The sequence below is a fragment of the Marmota flaviventris genome, chromosome 2 (assembly GCF_047511675.1).
Source record: "Marmota flaviventris isolate mMarFla1 chromosome 2, mMarFla1.hap1, whole genome shotgun sequence".
Lineage (NCBI taxonomy): Eukaryota > Metazoa > Chordata > Mammalia > Rodentia > Sciuridae > Marmota > Marmota flaviventris.
In genome coordinates, this window is record NC_092499.1 from 169578349 (window position 1) to 169597495 (window position 19147).

A 19147-nucleotide genomic window follows, 5' to 3' on the forward strand; every position below is an offset into this window, starting at 1 on the left:
CAGCTGTTACAATGGAGCATCAGAAATTCTCTTCTGTCCTTCCATTAAATTTTGCATCAGCATGAATGTTAATTATTTAGTTATTTTGTTTCCATTTGCATATCAAACCAAGAGTCAAGGGCACAATTATTTGTTCTTCATGTCCTTGGCACTTTATATAATTCTGGAAAACTAGATGCCTAGTAAGTGCTTATCAATTACATGAAGATAATTTTGCACACTAATGTCTTCTCTTTCTTTGTTGCATTATGGAAGCTTTTGCGATTGCTCAAGTGACTATGGCCACTGGACTCAAGGCTTCTCACTGAAGCACCAAAAAGAGAGTGTGGGTTTCCTTTGAAAGGCCCTGTTGCTGTTCCCCAAAGAGAAGATTCTCCTTTTGATTAGTCTTATATAAGTGGTAATTATAATAGTGACATAGTAATATGCAGTGGAGGGTTGACCCCAGGACCACTTTAAGATACCAAATTCCATGGAGTCCTTTATTTTAAATGGTGTAGCATTGGTATATAACCTACACATATCCTCCTGTATTTTTAATTATCTCTACATCACTTATAATACCTAACACAATGTAAATGGACAAAGACCAGGTTCCTCCTGAGCTCTGTTTTCTATTTATATATAAACATATATATTTACTTATAAATATATAAATAGTTATAATATATTTTAGGGAATAATGTTAAAAAATGTTTGCATACATTTAATGCAGAAACAAGAGTTCTTTTCAAATATTTTTGAACCTGCAGATGTGGAACCCAAAGATACAGAGTTGACTGTAATCCTCATCCAGCAAATTTTCACTGATAATTTATATGTGCTACATATGTTAGGCACAATTTGGAGAGTTTTACATGCATATACTTATTTAATCTGAGAGTTGCCCTATGAGTTGGTGCTATGTCTTCACTTGAGAATTGAACACAGTGACACAGAAGGTCAAGTCCTGGGCTCAGAGCCACATAGCTGGTAAGTGTCAGAGCTGGGTACAAATCCAAACAGGCTCCATGGCTCCTGGCCTTCACCACTACTCTATAGTGCCTTTTCATTATGGTATTTAAAATTGTTTTCGAAAGTCTTTGTCAAAGAGAATCAAAGAAGTCAAGGAAGAAATTCTCTTAAGAATTACAATATAGTACCCACATTCCTTTAAAACAAACATAAGGGGCTAGGGGCAGAGCATACAGCTAGAGCATTTGCTGAGCACGTGTGAAGCTCTGAGTTTGATCCTCAGCACTGCAAAAACAAATAAATAATAATCAATTAATTAAATAAGTAAATGAAAATTCGATTCATTCGTCTATTAAGTGGCTTAAATCTAAACAAATATTACTGGGGCTTGGGCCACCAGAAAGCATATTTGATCATTCGAAAGACATTGCTTGATTGTGACTGTCATAGCAATCATGAAATATTACAGACTTGATTTTCAAGAGGTTATTCATAACTACCCCACCTTGGATACAACATCAGAATTGCTTGGAACCTTTCTGAAAGTGCAGATTCCAGGGTTGTGCCTTAGAATCGGCATTCTTGAGATCTTCCCAGGTGAGGTGGATGCTTTGCCAGACTTCTGGGGCATCTCAGTGGACTGACTCTCCCTTATCACACAGGCCACTGTTAAATCTCTGGCAATTCATTTGAATTCTGTGATAATCACACTTCTCTTTCCATGTTTTCATCTCCATTATTGTATCCGACTCCAGAATGTTTTCTTGTTTATGCCAGCATCTGCTTACATTTACTGTTTTCCTCCTACCTACTGCCCTCATTCTTAGTACTGACAACCAGTCAACCAAAATACCAGACTTGAGCTCTCACACCTTTCCTGTCCACCCAATTTGACTTTTATTTGATTTGGTGTCAGCTCCCACACAATCGCCAGCACCTCATTGCCCCGAACTCAACTTCCTCATCTCCAGAAAGGGATGATCCTTCTCTCATAGGGTGGTTGTGAAAGCTTTAAGGAAAAACACAAATACAATTCCCAATGACCACATCATGAGTCCTTAACTTGGTTTCCTCACTCTTCCTTCCAAGATCAAGCTTTACTTTCTGTGCTGTCTTCTCTCATGTGTGACAGGACACATCAGCCATTGAATTTTCCCCTCTCAAAATTCCAAAATTCCTGTCTGCATTGGATAAACTCCCTCTGCATAAAAACATGTTCCTACCATTCTGTCCTCCAAGACATGGAACACATCACACACACACACACACACACACACACACACACACACACTATTATGTATTTTCATATCTATATCTCTATAGCATATATTATATATAATATATATTTTAATGTAACTGTTAGGGGTTACTGGGGACTGAACCCAGAGGCACTCTGCCACTGGGCTACATCCCAGTCCTTTTTACTTTTTTACTTTGAGACAGGATCTTGCTAAGTGGCCCAGGCTATCCTGGAACTTGCCATCCTTCTGCTTTAGTGTTCCAAGTAGATGGGATCACAGGTCTGTGTCACCATGTGGACTTACTTGTTTTGTCCTTGACCTGTTTTTTCCATTTCTATGACTGTATACGCTCCCTCACTATCTCAATTCAGCTCCGAACATTGCTATTCACCTCATTTTGCTTTAAGATCTCAAAGACTGTTTTGTTATTAAACTTATTGGCCAGTTGTCAGGACTTAAGTTTTATTACTCCAGAGGTTCCTAAATTTTCCAGATTCACAGAGCCCTTAGGAACTCAATAATTTCTCCATGGCACACTTGGGCAAAAATGAATCAAAAAAACCCAATTTCATTTATTAAATACTTAGATCTGAGCAACATAGTAGTAGTAGTAGTTTTTATAGAGTTCAACATATGTTGTTTAGTTTCCTTCAAAAACGTATTGGGGCTTTAGTTCAGCAGTATGTTTGCCTAGCATGCATGAAGCCCTGAGTTCAATCCCCAGCATTCTCCCAGCCAAAAACGAAAAAATCAAAAACAACCCCCCCCAAAACAAAAACAAACAACAACACCAACAACACCTCAGACCTAAAAAAATATCCCACAACTGCCAGGCTTGGTGGCGGCAGACCTGTAATCCCAGCAGCTTGGGAGACTGAGGCAGGAGGATGATGAGTCAAAAGTGAGATGCTAAGCAACTCAGCAAGACCTTGTCTTTAACAATAAAAAGTAGAGCTTGGGATGTGGCTCAGTGGTCTAGCCCCCACCCCCCCCCCCCAAGTTCAATCCCTAGTACCAAAACAAAACAAAACAAAAAAAAAACCCATATGCCCCAGTGAGTTCAGTGTGGTGCCTGAGAGTGCCTTGGTACCAAGTTTGGGAATCATGACTTCAATGTCATGATGTTAGTGGCCAACCACACACAAGAAACTCCTTTATTCTCAAGCTCACAACTACTCCCCTTTCAACTCTCTTCAATTCAGTTCAAGATCTCCAACTGCCTGTTGACCAGTTCTACCTGATGATACCTCCCCACCATCCCTACCTCAATATTTGTACATACAAGTTCACAATTTGTCTCACACAAGACAAAACAGTATATTCTTTCATTTTTAACAGTATCACTGTTCAGCTCAAAAGTGTACATTGCCTTTGACCTCCCTCTTTGGGCCTTTCACACGGAGTGGGTAATAGAGATTTGCTCATTTCTCCTGTCACCTGTATCTCATGGCTGTGTGGCAACAGAACTCTGGTTCTGATCATTATTAACTCCCTTCTGGACATGCCAAGGATTTCCTTCCTTCCTTTAGTCCCTCCTCAGCTCTTCTTCATCCCAGATAGTCTTCTTTTTAGATGTCCCAAAGACATAACTGGCTCTTTGTCTTCAAATATGACACGCTCCAGTTCTGAATTTCCTTTCCCACACTAACATTCATCATATCCAATAAAGTAGATTATATTTTGTTCACAGAACTATCCAGACACACACCTATGTTCATACTTTATCTCATGTTCCCTTCCCCTTCCCCTCAATGATACTCCCTTGTGAATATGACACAGCTCAGATATAGATCATTCTCTTGATGAGAAAAAGTTGTCTTGAGCTGTGCTGCTATCACTGCTTCTGACTGGGGAGTGGACACCAGCCCAGGTCTCCTTCTTCCATGTCCTTTCCTTTCTGAACCTACCCTTGGGGATTCTTCCCCTTTTTTTCTTTCATTTGGCTTTTCTATAAGTATCAATTGCAGACACTTATCTTTTGTAATAAAAACTTCATTATTGTTCTATAAGAGGATGTCACTCTTGTGATATCCCTTTATTTATTTATTCTGACTCTCAGGCTCTACACAAAATAGGCGCTTACAAATAATAATGGTTCAGGAAATAATTATGAACAAAATCTCTTCAGCTTTGAAGCTACACTGACTCCAACCTCAGAGTTAGCTAGGGAACTTTACACACCCACAATGGACTATCTTATTGGAAACTTTTTTTTTTTTTTAGTTGTCAATGGACCTTTATTTTATTTTATTTATATGTGGTGCTGAGAATCAAACCAAGTGCCGCACACATGTTAGGCAAGTACTCACTCTATCACTGAGGTATAACTCCTTAAAAAGTATTACAAACTAGGTTTTGTTCACAGAGAAACAAATGCCTTCATGTAATATCTAGATGTATTTTTTTTTTTTTTTTTGGTGGGGAGGATACCGGGGATTGAACTCAGAGGGATTCAACCACTGAGCCCAATCCCCAGCCCTATTTTGGACTTTATATTTAGAGACAGGGTCTCACTGAGTTGCTTAGCACTTCCCTCTTGCTGAGGCTGGCTTTGAACTCTGGATCCTCCTGCCTCAGCCTCCTGAGCCACTGGTATTACAAGTGCGCACCACTGCGCCTGGCTAGATGTATTTTTAAAAATATGACTTTTGCCTGTGACTAATGAAAATGGGGTTTCCCTAGAATCTCAAAGAATATGTTTTTAAAGGACAACACCTCTGCTCATATGACAAATATGCAAAAGTCTGTCTAGTGTGCACTTCTGGGTCTCTCCTACTCTTCCTCTCTACAGACCCTTCCCTGTGACACTCTGCCTTTCCCGGCTATTTTTGTAAAAGATCATTGCTTTTGTTGTAATTCTGCCAAGCGGCATTTCCTATTTTCATTTAAACTGTGGCTCCTTAAGTTCCAGGAGACAGAATGATTAATACTATGACATTGTTAAGAGTATGCCATTGTTGTTAAACTCATATTAAACTGGCAATGAGAATATATTTGTACATCAATAATTGATCTCTTTCCTACCCTATAAAGAGAGGTTTCTGGACTCACTTGTGGTTTTCTCTACCCAATACTACTTCTCTGGGAAGAACTTCCTCTGCTTTCTGACTGTCTGGCATGATGCCCATGAAAGCTGCTATGTCTTTTAACTCCCATCTCTTGGCCAAGGTTATGGGTCCAGGGGAGGCAATAATAAACCTTGGGTAATTTCTCAAAGGCTGCAAGCTTGGCCAATCATATGGCCCAAGATCTTTCCTACATATCAATGGAGAAAGGAAGAAAACAGTTTGGTGCCCATGTGTGCTGATAAAGGGAAAGCTCATCTGCTGGTTTGGAAAAAACTAAAAATATTATGCAGAGAAAAGCAAAAGTGGGGGGCGGAGAGAATGCTTAGGAGCTATAGAAAGTTCTATAGAATGGCACACTATCCCTTCCCTTTCCTTGGTTTGGATAGTCAATCTCTTCTTACAAATTAAAAATTTCTGTACTTATCATCAAATAAGATGAAGAATATCTGGGTTTTAATCCAAAGTTTATATTGCATAACGTATGAAGATAGAACCCAGAAGAGTGATTTTCACACAGCAATTGAAGGGCTTTTTAACTAACATAAGGGCAGAGCACACTGACTTTTGATGTATTTATTAGTAGACATACTTTTAAAAGAAATGCCTGTTCAAAAAAAAAAAAAAAAAACTACTCAATAATTTATTAGCCACAAACCTCACTGAAACTAAACTGTCATTATAGATAGAAAAGAAGCAAAGATTAATTTTAGAATTCTAGGAAATAAACCAAGAGGGTACACGGTAAACTGAAATTCTGTAAACAACATTTAGTTTTAACTTTTGGTATAATTTTTGTTTTGCTGCTCCAAAGAAACAGATACATCTCAATTACTTTGCTTATTTGTTTACTACTCATGACAACTCTCCTAGATAAATGTCCCAAATCTTTTAAGGAGTCAAAAGAAAAGCCTTGGGGAATCAAATTTTATGCTTGTTATCAACTCCATGCTAAATTTCACTTGGTTTAGTCATTTGAGGGTGAGAAAATGGTTTCCATGGAAGAGAATAATTCCCTGATGCTAAATCAAAAGGAATTAAAAAAAAATGTGTGGACAGAAGTTGGAGTATTTGGAGTCTCTTCTGAGAAGGATAATTTTGGAAAATGGGCAGAGGCCAAGTATAGAAGAGTCACATTTTGGGCACAATACATCTTCCTTCCCCATCCATGAATATCCGAAGAATGTCTCTTCTTTGATGCTGGTCGGAGCTGCCACTCCTGAGTTTTCACTATAAATTTTTTTTCTATAAAAAATTAAGTTGCCATGCAGCTGAACTAAGTCATGATATAAAAACCAAACACATTACTGGTGATTTATAAATGAGGTGGATGCTTATTCTGGGGTGTGTGTTCTGGCTATTCAAATTGATAAACACTCATTCATTTATGCAATACATATCTACTGAGCACCTATGATGTGCCAGAATAATGGAGATCCATCAGCAGACATAGGGCCATGTCCCACTGGAGATGGTTTCCTCCATTCTCCCTTTTTTTTCAAGAGAATATCTTGGTCAAAAAGGGCAACCATCTTAATCATTCTCTGAGATACTCTTTCATACTTACCAATTATCATTTTTTATTTTCCTTAGCTGAATAGAATTTACGTGGTTTCTCCACCATTTGACCCAGCTATCCTGCTCCTTGGCTTATACCCAAAGGACTTAAAAACACAAACTACAGAGACACAGTCATATCAATGTTTATAGCAGCACAATGCACAATAGCTAAATTGTGGAACCAACCCAGGTGCGTTTCAGTAGATGAGTGGATAAAGAAAATATGGTATATATATACAATGGAACATCACTCAGCATTAAAAGAGAATAAAATCATGGCATTTTCAGGTAAATGAATGGAGTTAGAGAATATAATGCTAAGTGAAGTAAGCAAAAAAAAAAAAAAAAGGATTTATGTGGTTTCTTATTTGAACCTAAGTGCCCCACCCCCGAACCTGCTGAGTGCTGGGGAATCAAACCCAGGACCATTACAAGCTAAGCAGCACTCTACCACTGAGCTACACCTTTAGCCATGAATCTAAATGCTTAAATGATCCTAGTGGGTAGGGAAACAAAAATGAAAATTTCACTGAGACTCCTACTCAATGTTAAATAAGTTTATCCAATGAACTCATAACATTTTAAATTCTTTTTCACTTTTAAATTATGTCAATATAAATGCCAGTTCTTTAGCTCTTTGGGAAATGTAACTGGGTCAATGAAAAAATCTTTCCTTTGACTCAAAATATTTTAAAACTTGTTTTAAAAAAATCAAGAAGTTAGATAAAGGGAGCTAGAGTTTAGATGTATTGTTTTATCAGCATAGGTTTTTGCTTGGGTTATACCATCTCAATGTTCTCATTCTTGTTTCCTATTCAGTAAAATATCAGGACAAAATCATCTCTAAGAGTTCCTTTGTTAAGTTATAAAACAATGAACATAAGTATGATTTTAGAATTCAATTATGGCTTAAAATATTATAAAAAATACTAAAAACCAGGCATTTATGGCCATGAAATGTTCATGAAATATTATTTTTATGCTACAAAAAGTTTCATTTAAAATGGCTCATATACAAGTCAGGCAAGGTGGAGTGTTCTTACAGTTCCAGCTATATGGGAGCCTGGGCCAACAGGATCACTTGAGCCCAGGAGTTCCAGATCAATCTGGGCAGCATTATGAGACTAAATCTCATTAAATTTTGTTTTAAATTTAACTTTAAATAAGAACTTAAAATAGACCACAGAATTATCCCCTTTGTAACTATAAATGTTAATGAGGGTGTTTACAAAAGTTATTGAAAACCAGGTGCAGGCCAGGTGTGGTGGCACACGCCTGTAATCCTAGCAGCTCAGGAGGCTGAGACAAGAGGATCCTGAGTACAAAGCCAGCCTCAGCAGTGGTGAGGTGCTAAGCAAACCAGTGAGACCCTGTCTCTAAATAAAATGCAAAATAGGGAAATAAGGCTGGGGATGTGGCTCAGTGGTTGAGTGATCCTGAGTTTAAAAAAAATAATAAAAAAGAAAAGCTCAGAATTCATAAATGATGCAATTATTTGATTAAAATAGAAAAAAATGAGAAAATGTTTGCATCTGAACTAATTAAACGAGATCATATCTGATTAAAACTGAGGAGAAAAGATGCCAGACAAACCACTAAAACTTTAGCAAAAGGCTTCATAATTCTAAAAGAGGTTAAGGCCACTTAATTTAGAATAAATTAAGCAAGTATTACTTAACACTTAGATGGAGGAAGGTAGCAATAATGTTCAAATGGATACTTTCAAATAATTGTAAAAGGGGATCTAACTAGAGGAGACAAGACTTGGTTTGTTTTTTTATAACTAAACTGGGACATAAAACATGGGCTCTCAACAGTCTATTTGAAGAGTAGGTCCAGAAGAGCTGCCCATGAAGATAAATACTGTGTCAATCATCTTTTTTCTTAATGCAAAATGTGTCATTTCAACATCCCTCACTTGCCAGATGTAATGCAATGATTCCTATAATTCCAGAGGGCACAAAATAAATAATCAGGCTTGTGGATTTTATTTTGGAATTTTCCTTTACAGCAGAATCTCTTTGGTTCCTGAAGTTTCTTTTAAGTTGACACAAATCAGTCCTTCTTTGCTTTGCTTTTGGATTTGGTTCTATTTATTGCCTTTCCCCCTTAATCTTCTCTAGTCAACAATTAACATCATAAAAAAAATACATTAAGATAATATATATTGTGCACAAAAATAAAGAAAAACCAAAGTTGAAAAATCTGTTGTTTCAATCTAAAATCCCTAATTATTATTTTAATATATCCAAGTTAGATCATCTCTATATTCTATAATTTAAGGGAAACTTGCATTACAATTGGAGAAAGACTTTATAAGCATTCTTGTCCAATTTTTTTAAATTTTAGAAATAGTGATGTAGACACTCAAAATGGTGAAATAATATAGTTAAAGTTATGTAGGTGAAAATAAAAATTATTTGTCCTCACACAAAATCCTTTGCAAATTATACTATCATGAAGAAAGATGATTATACTCTATTTTGTTAAATTTCCTTGGATGATTTTTATTGAATCTGATATTCAAACTATAAGGGGCTGTACACAGATTTTTTCCCCACCAAAATAGTTCCAGTTCTATACTACTCCCTGTATCTGCATTCTTTACATTGTGACTTACAGCTGCTCTCTACAAGAGATAGGGCACATTTCCTTGGCCCCTAACTCCAGGCAAGTTTTATGACTTGCTTCAGTCAACAGAATGAGAAACAAGTGATAAGATCTGTACAAGACCTTGCACACTTCCACTTGCTCTCAATTGGAATCTTTTCCAACTTCTGTTTGAACAAGCCCAGGCAGCAAGCCTGTTGGATGGTGAGAGACAGTGGATCAATCACCTGCACTGATAATTAGCCAAACCCCAGGAGTAGGGCTTGCTGTGACTGGCAGCTGAATGTAAGAAACAGGCATAAGCCCAACCAAGACAGCATGAACCATCCAGTTGTGTCAAACCCAAATTGCTGACACACAGAATCATGAGCTAAATAAATAGTTGTTTTAATCCAATAAGTTTTAGGGTACTCACTATGCAAAAATCTAACTGTTAAAGATGGGCATACTAGTAAAACAGGGAATGCTTGTGAACAGGTCATTTGTAGAAAAAAGAAATGCAAAAAGCCAGTGCACATATGGAAATATGCTCATCCTTCCTCATAAGTAAAGCAATATAATTTAAGGTAAATACAATTTTCAGCCATTTTGTCTGGAGTAATTTGTTTTTAAAGATAAAACTCTAGAAGGATATAGATATCAGACATTGTGATAGTGTACATTGACAAAACTTTTTTGGAGACCAATTTTCCAGAAATTCTAGAATAATGTTCTCTATAACATTAGTGTAATAACATCAATAATAAAAGAGAATAAACACAGCTCAAAATTACATCGGTAGGGAATTGAATAAATAAATTAAACTACAATCATACAATGAAATAATGCAAAGTCATTGAGCAACATTAAAAAGCACGACAGAAAAAAACTGCCCATGACATAATGCTTAAGCAAAAGGAGCAGACTATAGACAGTATATAGATTTGGATTGTGTGTGTGTGTGTGTGTGTGTGTGTGTGTGTGTGTGTGTGTAGAGAGAGAGAGAGAGAGAAACACCAACACCATTAGGATAATGATCAGAAAATTCACAAATAACACATTTAACAATTGCTTTTTCCTTATTTCACTACTAAAATCTTTTACTCATTTGTCATTTTTTTTTGTTTGTTTAGGAAAGCATAACCATTAATCTCTCAAGAAAAATTACCCTAGGTTAAAGCCAGAATATCAGAGGAAGACAGATAACACTACATTATCAATAGAGATTACGTCTGCATTGCAATTGCCCCTGGCATATATACTTCAGCTGGGTGACCCCAAAAGGAAGGAAATGCAAGAGCATTTTCCAGACAGCTGGAACAACATGTGGAGCTGATACGAATCATCAAAGGAAGATGATGAGTTCCCTCAAGCTGCAGCAGGATGTCAATAGCTATAATACACATTTATATGTGATGTATAAATTTATTAGCCAATTCATGTATTGCACCAAAATAGCAGGGGTTCATGAAAAGCAATGTTTTCTGTGCTTGTTATTTCTCTTCTTTACAGTTGAAAGAGGTGAGAATTATTCCATTCTCCACTGGGCAGATGAGAACATTTAAGGGAACACTGTCCTAAAATGAGGACATTTGATTCTAGAGCCCTACTCATTGCTATCACATTTTGATGTTGCCATTTAATTTATAGCCCATAAGTATTTTCCCAGAGATTTCAGTCTGAAACATAGTATTCAGTCTACTGGGATTGGCAGGGAAATGGGGAACTCAGGTTAGTGGGTACTAATGTTGGTTTGGGGTTTTGGAATGATTGTTGGTGTGACAGCCAAGAGGATCTGTAATAAGACTATGAGGTACCAAGGTCAAGGGGAAGTAAGGGAGAAATGGATGGATTAGAATGGATTAGAATACATGGAGGAGCTGGTGTGGTGGTATAGCTCAGTGGTACAGTGATTGTCTAGCATGCATAAGGCCTTAGGCATGATCCCCAGCACAGAGAAAAAGAGAGGGGTGCTGAGGGAGAGAGGGGAATAGAAGAAAGAAAGAAAAGAAAAAGAAAGGAAGGAAGGGTTTATTAATTTATAATGCTAGGATATTATGTTGATTCATAGTTAGTAAATTTATAGAGTTTGTCAGTTTATAAAGTTAGGAAAATTATTGCTACATGTTTGCTTTCATTTATTAGAACTATTAGTTACACATACTCCCTGAATGTGTGCAGCAATCACGTCTTACATTTAATTGATTTTTATTTCTATCTATCAGAGTGTTGTACAAATATGAAGTGTTCAGTAAACATCTGTGAAGTAATTTATTAATTCTATGGCTTTTTTATTGATTCTTGATCTGTGGTACCAGCATTGAAATGTATAATCCTTAGCCAAAGCACATTAGTATTTAATCCTCAAAGCAATTCTGGGAGATGAAATATCTCTTGCTTAATTTTTCTCATCACTCAAATATTCCTTTTTACCTGGGGCCTACTCACTTTTTAATTACATTTCCATTGGTCTGATTTAGCCTGAGAAACCTGCTCATCACTCAAAACCACCACCAAAGAGAACTGAAACTTCTGGGTACCTTTCAGTTAAAAAGATTCCCTGGCAGAATAATTTCTAGTTATTACAAGTGAAGCTGATAGGTAGATCTGGTATACATATAGCAGCTAAAGGCATGTAGAATAAACTGTGGATGCCCCCAAGTGGCCATGAAATAACATTGTGTTGTTCTAAATCCAAAGTGTTCCAGCCATTGACTTCTTAATAAAGGTCTGTACTTGTTTGTTCAAAAGGCATTGGGAATTCACTGAAGCCCAAATCCACAATCATAGTGTAGAAGAAATGAGCATTTTGAATACATTGCTTACATTTTTCCAAAAGGGCCAGGCTGACATAGAAATGTACTTATTTTTTTTTCTGAATTCTAAAATGCAAATCAAAACTATTCTAAGATTTCACCTCACTCCAGTCAGAATGGCAGCTATTATGAATACAAACAACAATAAGTGTTGGCAAGGATGTGGGGGGAAAGTTACACTCATACACTGCTGGTGTGACTGCAAATTGGTGCAGCCAATATGGAAAGCAGTATGGAGATTTCTTGGAAAATTGGGAATAGAAGCACCATTTGACCCAGTTATCCCTGTCCTCAGTCTATACCCAAAGGACTTAAAAACAGCATACTAGGGGCTGGGGATGTGACTCAAGCAGTAGCGCTCTCGCCTGGCATGCGCGGGGCACTGGGTTTGATCCCCAGCACCACCTAAAAATAAAATAAAGATGTTGTGTCCACCAAAAACTAAAAATAAATATTAAAAAAATTCTCTCAATCTCTCTCTCTCTCTTAAAAAAACAGCATACTACAGGGTCACAGCCACATCAATGTTTATAGCAGCACAGTTCACAATAGCTAAACTGTGGAGCCAACCTACATGCCCTTCAATAGATGAACAGATAAAATTTTAAAATGTATACCACCTCCTCTGCTTCTTGGGTGAGGTTTTCCCATTTATAAGTTTGTCTGGACCTTTAAACCAACCTGCTCCTTCAGGAGAAAACCTACTGAGTTGATTTTCACACCCTTATTACTGGAATTACATATGCTGCTTTTTATCTAGATATTGCTTCTAGAGTGTTGGATTTTTCAGTTCTTTTCTGTGATTTCTGCATCCCATTTCTGCAGCTCACGTTCACTCCTCCCAATAGGCCTTCTTGGGAAATCTAGACTTCTGTTTTTAATCTATATTCAGTATTCTTATTTTGGGAATCTCCTATGAATATTAGGATATTCTCTTACTCTGCCACTGTCTTTTTTTTGTGAAAAAAAAAATTGCCATGTTTCTTTTCTTGGAAAATGGAGTCTTGCTCAAGGGTTGGGTCCCTGGGGAAACTCCAGGTGATTGTGGCTGGGTTTTGTAGACTTCTAAGTAACATTCATTCTATTGGTGAACTTGAGTCATCTGCTGGTGAATGCCACTTCTCAACCTCTTGGTCCACGGTTGGCTTGAACTGCCCCTGCCTGGAGGACCAGTTCTCACCATGTCCAGGACAAAACAGACCCAGAGTGGTCACTGTGACTTTAGATCATGTCAGTTCACTGTTCAAAACTTTCAACAGTTCCCACCTCACTCCAAGTGAAACACAGTGGCCTTAGAAAAGCCTAAAGACCAAGAAGATGTGTCTCCCACCCCAAAAGTTCTATCACTCTAACTTGACACCTTATAATCTTTCTCAGACAGAGCTACCCTGCTCTATCTGGCCCACTCTTATCCCAGAGTCTATGTGTGTCATATCTTCTGCCTAGAAAAATCTTCCTCCATGTGTTGTAGGGGTCATTCCTTTGCCTCCTGACTCACATGCTGCTTTCTCAGCAAGTCCTTCCCCACCTATTTATTTCCTTTAAAATTGTAAACCCACTCTTCATCCTGCCCCAGTCTCCACTCCAACTTCTCTATTTATGATAGTTTTTTTTTTTCTTTTAAGCCCTTATTTCTACCTAGTATACAGTATATTTTTGCCCACTTATTTGTTTTTGTTCTTGTTTAGGGACTTTGGCATGGAAAGTGAATTATAAGAGGCACCTACATAATGGTCCTAAAGTAGGGGCTCCAGCATCAGAAGACCAAAAATCAAATCCCCCAAATACCAGTTTCTAGTTGTGGAACCCTGGAAAAGTAAAAAAAATGTTTCTATTTTCTCTATTTTTTTTTAAAAAAACACAAAACGGGCTGAAAATAGTAACAAAGGCCAGTGGTATGAGGATTAAGTTTCCATAAATGACTTAGTTTATGGCCCCATGGTGAGGGTCCAATGCACAGTTGCTACTTTTATTCTTATAATCATTATATTCTAGAGTAGTAGGCCTGGGTCACTCAGTGAAGAAAGTCACATGGCCATGATCATAGCTGGGTCTCAAAGCCATTATCTCCCATTAAAACTGGTATTGCCTTTCTCAGGTCTGTCAAGGCAATCCCCTCCTCACACCCAAACCAAGCTCAGCCAGACTGTTCTTTCACTGCTTCCATCTTATTTTAGAAGTTCAAAACAAGGTGAGCCATCAAAATTATGTGAAGATTGTTAAAAACAAAGCTCTGATACTCCTTTAGGGTACCAGGAAGTGGTTCTCAAAGCATGTTCCTAGGAACAGAAGTATAATCAACACTACCTCTACAAGGCTCCTGTTGAATTAAAATTTGGATAGGGCTTAACAATGTATCTATTAACAAATTTTCCAGGTTATCTTGACTTACACTTATGTTGAGAATAACTGGTCAAGTGGAGTCTGGCTTTTGATAACCCATTCATATGAATTCTTTGCATATTGGAGGTGCAAATACTCACAGTGATCCCCTTTCACACAGTAATGGCTAAACCATCTGCAGATTTCCAACCATATAAGCAGAAACAGCCTCAGAATTCTATATGTGCAGACCCTCAGCAAGAAATGGACAGATCATAGAAATACCTCTTACAACACATTTCCTCTGGATTCACTGCTTTAATTTTTATTAAGATTACTCATTTGATTTGTTTTTGAGGCTACTTCCCTTTCTGGGAAGGTTATCTGCGCAGGATGTCTGTACCTGCTCTCTATTTTCAATCCATAACACTCCATATGCAAAATATGGCACATCTTCAACCTTCCCTGCCGCAGTCTGGCTGGGCACAAAATCACGAGCCACTCAAGCAGGAACAGACTTTATTTCCAAAACTCCCGCGAATGCCACGCACAAGGCCTTCTCCCGGGACACACTACACCAACAGGAAATCCGTCCTCCGGAATTCCCTCCTACTGAACTTCCCCAACCAATGGGAACTCTCCGGGAGTCCTGAGAGAGCTCCAAAGGAGCAAGCCAAGGCGGACAGCAGGGGTCTAATCTCCAATTGAATGCACATCTTAACATAATCATTATCATCTCAATGGCTTGCTGGCGTCAACCAAAAATGCCATGCATCATTCCTACTGGGCTATGGCTCTTAGCACTTCTGCAAGAGAATCCACTTTGTTTTCAAGACTACTTTATTGCTGAATTTATTTAATATAGCTGTTTTTAAATATTAATTATGTCCCTACTATGTGTCAAGACCTCAACAAGGGAGAAAATGTCACAATCCATGAAAAAAAAAATGGTGGTGGTGGTGGTAAGTGAAACTGATCTTTAACGGAGGGGATGGTGTTTGTCTCCATAGGGAGTCCCAGAAATTGGAAAGATGACATTTCCTATCAGTCCTTGGTCCTTTAGATGTTGACTCTTTAAAATGTAGGAGAGTGAGCTGTGTAATTTTTTTTTTTTCATTTCTTGAGAAGCTCAGTGATACAGAAAATGTTAGATTTACTTGCAGCATGTTCTTAATTTTGTTAAGTAAGGCTAAGAATTTATTTACTTTCCTGTGCAATTTCCAAAGATACCCCCAAAACCCATATCCCCCAAATGAATTAGGGTCAATAAAAACAATAAAGCATAGCCACATTGAGGGAATAGAGAAGAGCTTAGTGAAGATGGTAGAATCATGGAGTGTAGAAAATATTAGCATGGTAGACAACGGGTGGCCTCCATGGTCTCCCAAGATGGTACCATTCGCACCTGCCCTTGTGCCCTTTGAATTATGCCAGAGCATAAAACATTTTCTATAGGAAAGAGATTTCAGCCACCCAAACATAAATCATGTTTCTTGGGCTTACCAGTTTAATATGTTCTCGCTTCTGGTATTTTTCACTATAATATTGTTCTTGCCGAAGATTAAGCAGCTGCTGCTGTTGTTTGTCCTTCAGGTCTATTAACTTCTGGGTCATTTCGGCATCCAGGGCAGCAAGATCTTGCTCAATTGTCGATGAGCCATGGTCAGGGCTGCTGGGCTCTGATCTGCAAAGACACAAAGCTTGGCTCACAAAGCATACAGGTGGTAATAAAGCGCAGGGAAGGCTGTCTGCAAGAGTTCCTCCTAGAGAAGCCATCGTGTTTGGAAATGAATATTTTGATAAGCCCAATGTTGAATTCAATAATATTGGAAATAATTTTTTGATAAGCCACTTGTTCTAGAGGATGAGACCTCAAAGACAAGTTTGGCAACAGAAGATCTTAAATTACAGAAACAAATGAAATTTGTGTTGCTCCAGGAAGAGGCAGGGGCCAAAAAGAAAAGGAAGCTCAGGAAGCCAGGAAGCTAAGAGTCCTAACCAAGCCAGGAAGCTGAGAGTCCTAACTGTAGGGGTGGTGAGAATGATAATCCTGTTTGGGAAAAACACTGTCTAGTAAAGGTTTTTGAGACCTTCCTCTTGTTTACTTATTTGTTTTTAATGTGGCATGTACAATGTCATCCCAGCTCCATTTTCTCTCTAAAAACTTTTTACTATGTTGAGTGAATTCTCTTAGGGAAGGTTGAAGATGTGCCATATTTTGCATATGGAGTGTTATGGATTGAAAATAGAGAGCAGGTACAGACATCCTGTGCAGATAACCTTCCCAGAAAACTTCTGAGTTCTGTTTCTTAAAGATTCTCAATAGCAAGGGCACATTATAAAATATGGTTCTTTGGGGGGCTGAATCAACTTAATTGATATCAGTGAGGTCAGGGCACATGACAGTCAGTGTAGGTAATAAATGATTGTGTCAGAAAGATGGGGGCTAATTCAGGAGGAAATGAAATGCTAATATCTATAAAGCCTTCCCCCTTCTCTTCCACCAGTTGCCAAGGGTACCTGTCTCCAAGGAATTGTTGTTCCCTCTAAGGAGTTGTAGGAGTATAATGAAGTACCTCCTGGGTGGTTCCTTTCCTGACCTTTTGGGCAGATATAGAGAGGTACCTCTGGAAGGCTTCTCTCCCATCTTTGGCCCACCTTTTGGCTACCAGTCACATAGTCAGGATGGGTAGGAGAGGCCAAGAGAACAAAGGAATTCTAACATGTATAAAAGAGGCAGGACACCCCCACTTCCTCAACACCCAGCTCTGAGGCCCCCTTCTCTGCAGAGAAGTCTACCTCTGTTCTATCTTTTAAATAAAACTTGCTTTCTAGGCTTGCCTTGGCATTTCTCAGGAGTTCTATCTTCAACATTCCAGGGAAACTGAACTTGGCACTGATTGATTCTCATCACCAGCAGCAACATCACTACCCAAATGGTACTTTCCTCAAAGTGCTTCAGTTACAAAGGAAAGGAGATGCATGTAGTGATATATATATATATATCATATTCATAGAATAAGCACTTCATACTGAGTGCTTATTCTGTGCAGGAGGACTTTCTCTGCACTGTTCTTAAAGAGTTAAACAGATCTTTATAAGGTTAGGACTAATGTGCAAATAGGTTAAAACAATTCTCCCTAACTCATGTCATGATTTCGTATAATTTTGTACTTTGTATTATCACTTGTAGAAAACAATAGAAAGGGAGACAGAGTATTGGGAACAAGAAACAAAGGAGATTTGCTGTTTTTGTTTATATGGAGCAGCCCTCAGAAAGAAGACCAAACCACCCATGACATTCATCACATGGACTTTGCCTCCATCTTCTTTACTAGCAATCAGATAGAATTAGGAAGAGAATGTTTCTTAGAATCAGCTGTTACTAATTCCGTTACTAATTTTCTTTAAATTAGCTTAGCATCATTGGCACCACAGGAAGCTGGTGATAAGATCTTACTTAGTCAAATAAAAGATTCAGAACTCTCCCCAAATTTTCTTTTTTTATGTGCAATGCTAAATGAGTACCACCACTCTCCCAAACTCATGGATACTAGCATTGAATTTTCTGAGATGGCTGCCATTTTGGCATGAGCATAAGTTACATTTATCATCTTGTGTAGTTGGAAGTCAGTATAGCCAGAACGTAAAAGTGTTTCTTCAATCAGCTGCAAGAACCACAGCAGAGGCAACTCTCATTTACTGACTACTCAACATGTGCCAGGAGCACTCACAACAGCTTGCTATTTAGGCATGATCCTCTCCAGAATTATGTGAGGACCCGGGATCTCAGTGAGACAGTTTGCCCAAGGACACAGCATAGGGGTGCTGCAGTATACCTGCCTGTGGACAAGCATCCCTGGGAGACACAGACAGACAATACCTGTGCCTTTCACAAGAGCACAGTATCATCGCACGCCATGTCTGAAAAAAGATTATCTTTGAGTGAACTGTTCTGCGCATTATATGGAAAGCTCAATTGAGACAATGGATAATTTGAGTAAGAAAATAATCTAATGGACATGATGCCGATTTGTTATTCCAAGGTATTTTCAGGATTTTATCACGAAATAAAGGAGATGGCAGAGAGACATAACCAAGACCTTGGTGGCTTTGTTTCTTCTAATGTATCTTTAAATAGTATGTACTTGATGATTTTTTTGTTGTTGTTGTTTTTTGAAGGAATAGTATATAAACACATCTAGGTGAACAATGTTTCCGCATCTTCTGTAAAAACAGGGTTGAAGGCATTATTCCCAAATGCTGCTTATATAAGATGCATGAAATAGATTCTATGGTAATTTAGTCCTGGGAAACATTTGTCTCTCTTGAAAGAATAAGTAAGTTTCCCTTAATCAGATGAGGAGAACTATCTGATCCTTATTTCCTTTTCTCAGAGACTAAGAGGTTAATTCAGTGTTCAAGGACAGAAATTACATTAAATGGGTTGTACTGTCCAGTGGAAACACAATGTGAGCTACACATGATATTTTTCCATGTAATTTAAAACTTTTAGTAACCTCCTTAAAAAGTAATAATAAGTGAGGGGTTGTGCTGTAGCTCAGTGGTAGAGCATTGATCTAGCATTCACAAAGCCCTG

The 19147-nt window shown here is 38.0% G+C and overlaps 1 protein-coding gene across 3 annotated transcripts in view; it reads right to left on the reverse strand.

The window, feature by feature from the left end:
• The window catches only part of Plcb1 (phospholipase C beta 1), a 714003-nt gene that overhangs the window by 96826 nt on the left and 598030 nt on the right, over positions 1-19147 (reverse strand). For all 3 annotated transcript variants that reach the window (XM_027921686.3, XM_027921696.3, XM_071608751.1), the window contains exon 27: positions 16051-16231. In XM_027921686.3, the coding sequence (XP_027777487.3) occupies positions 16051-16231 (181 nt within the window). The remainder of the gene's footprint in view (positions 1-16050; positions 16232-19147) is intronic.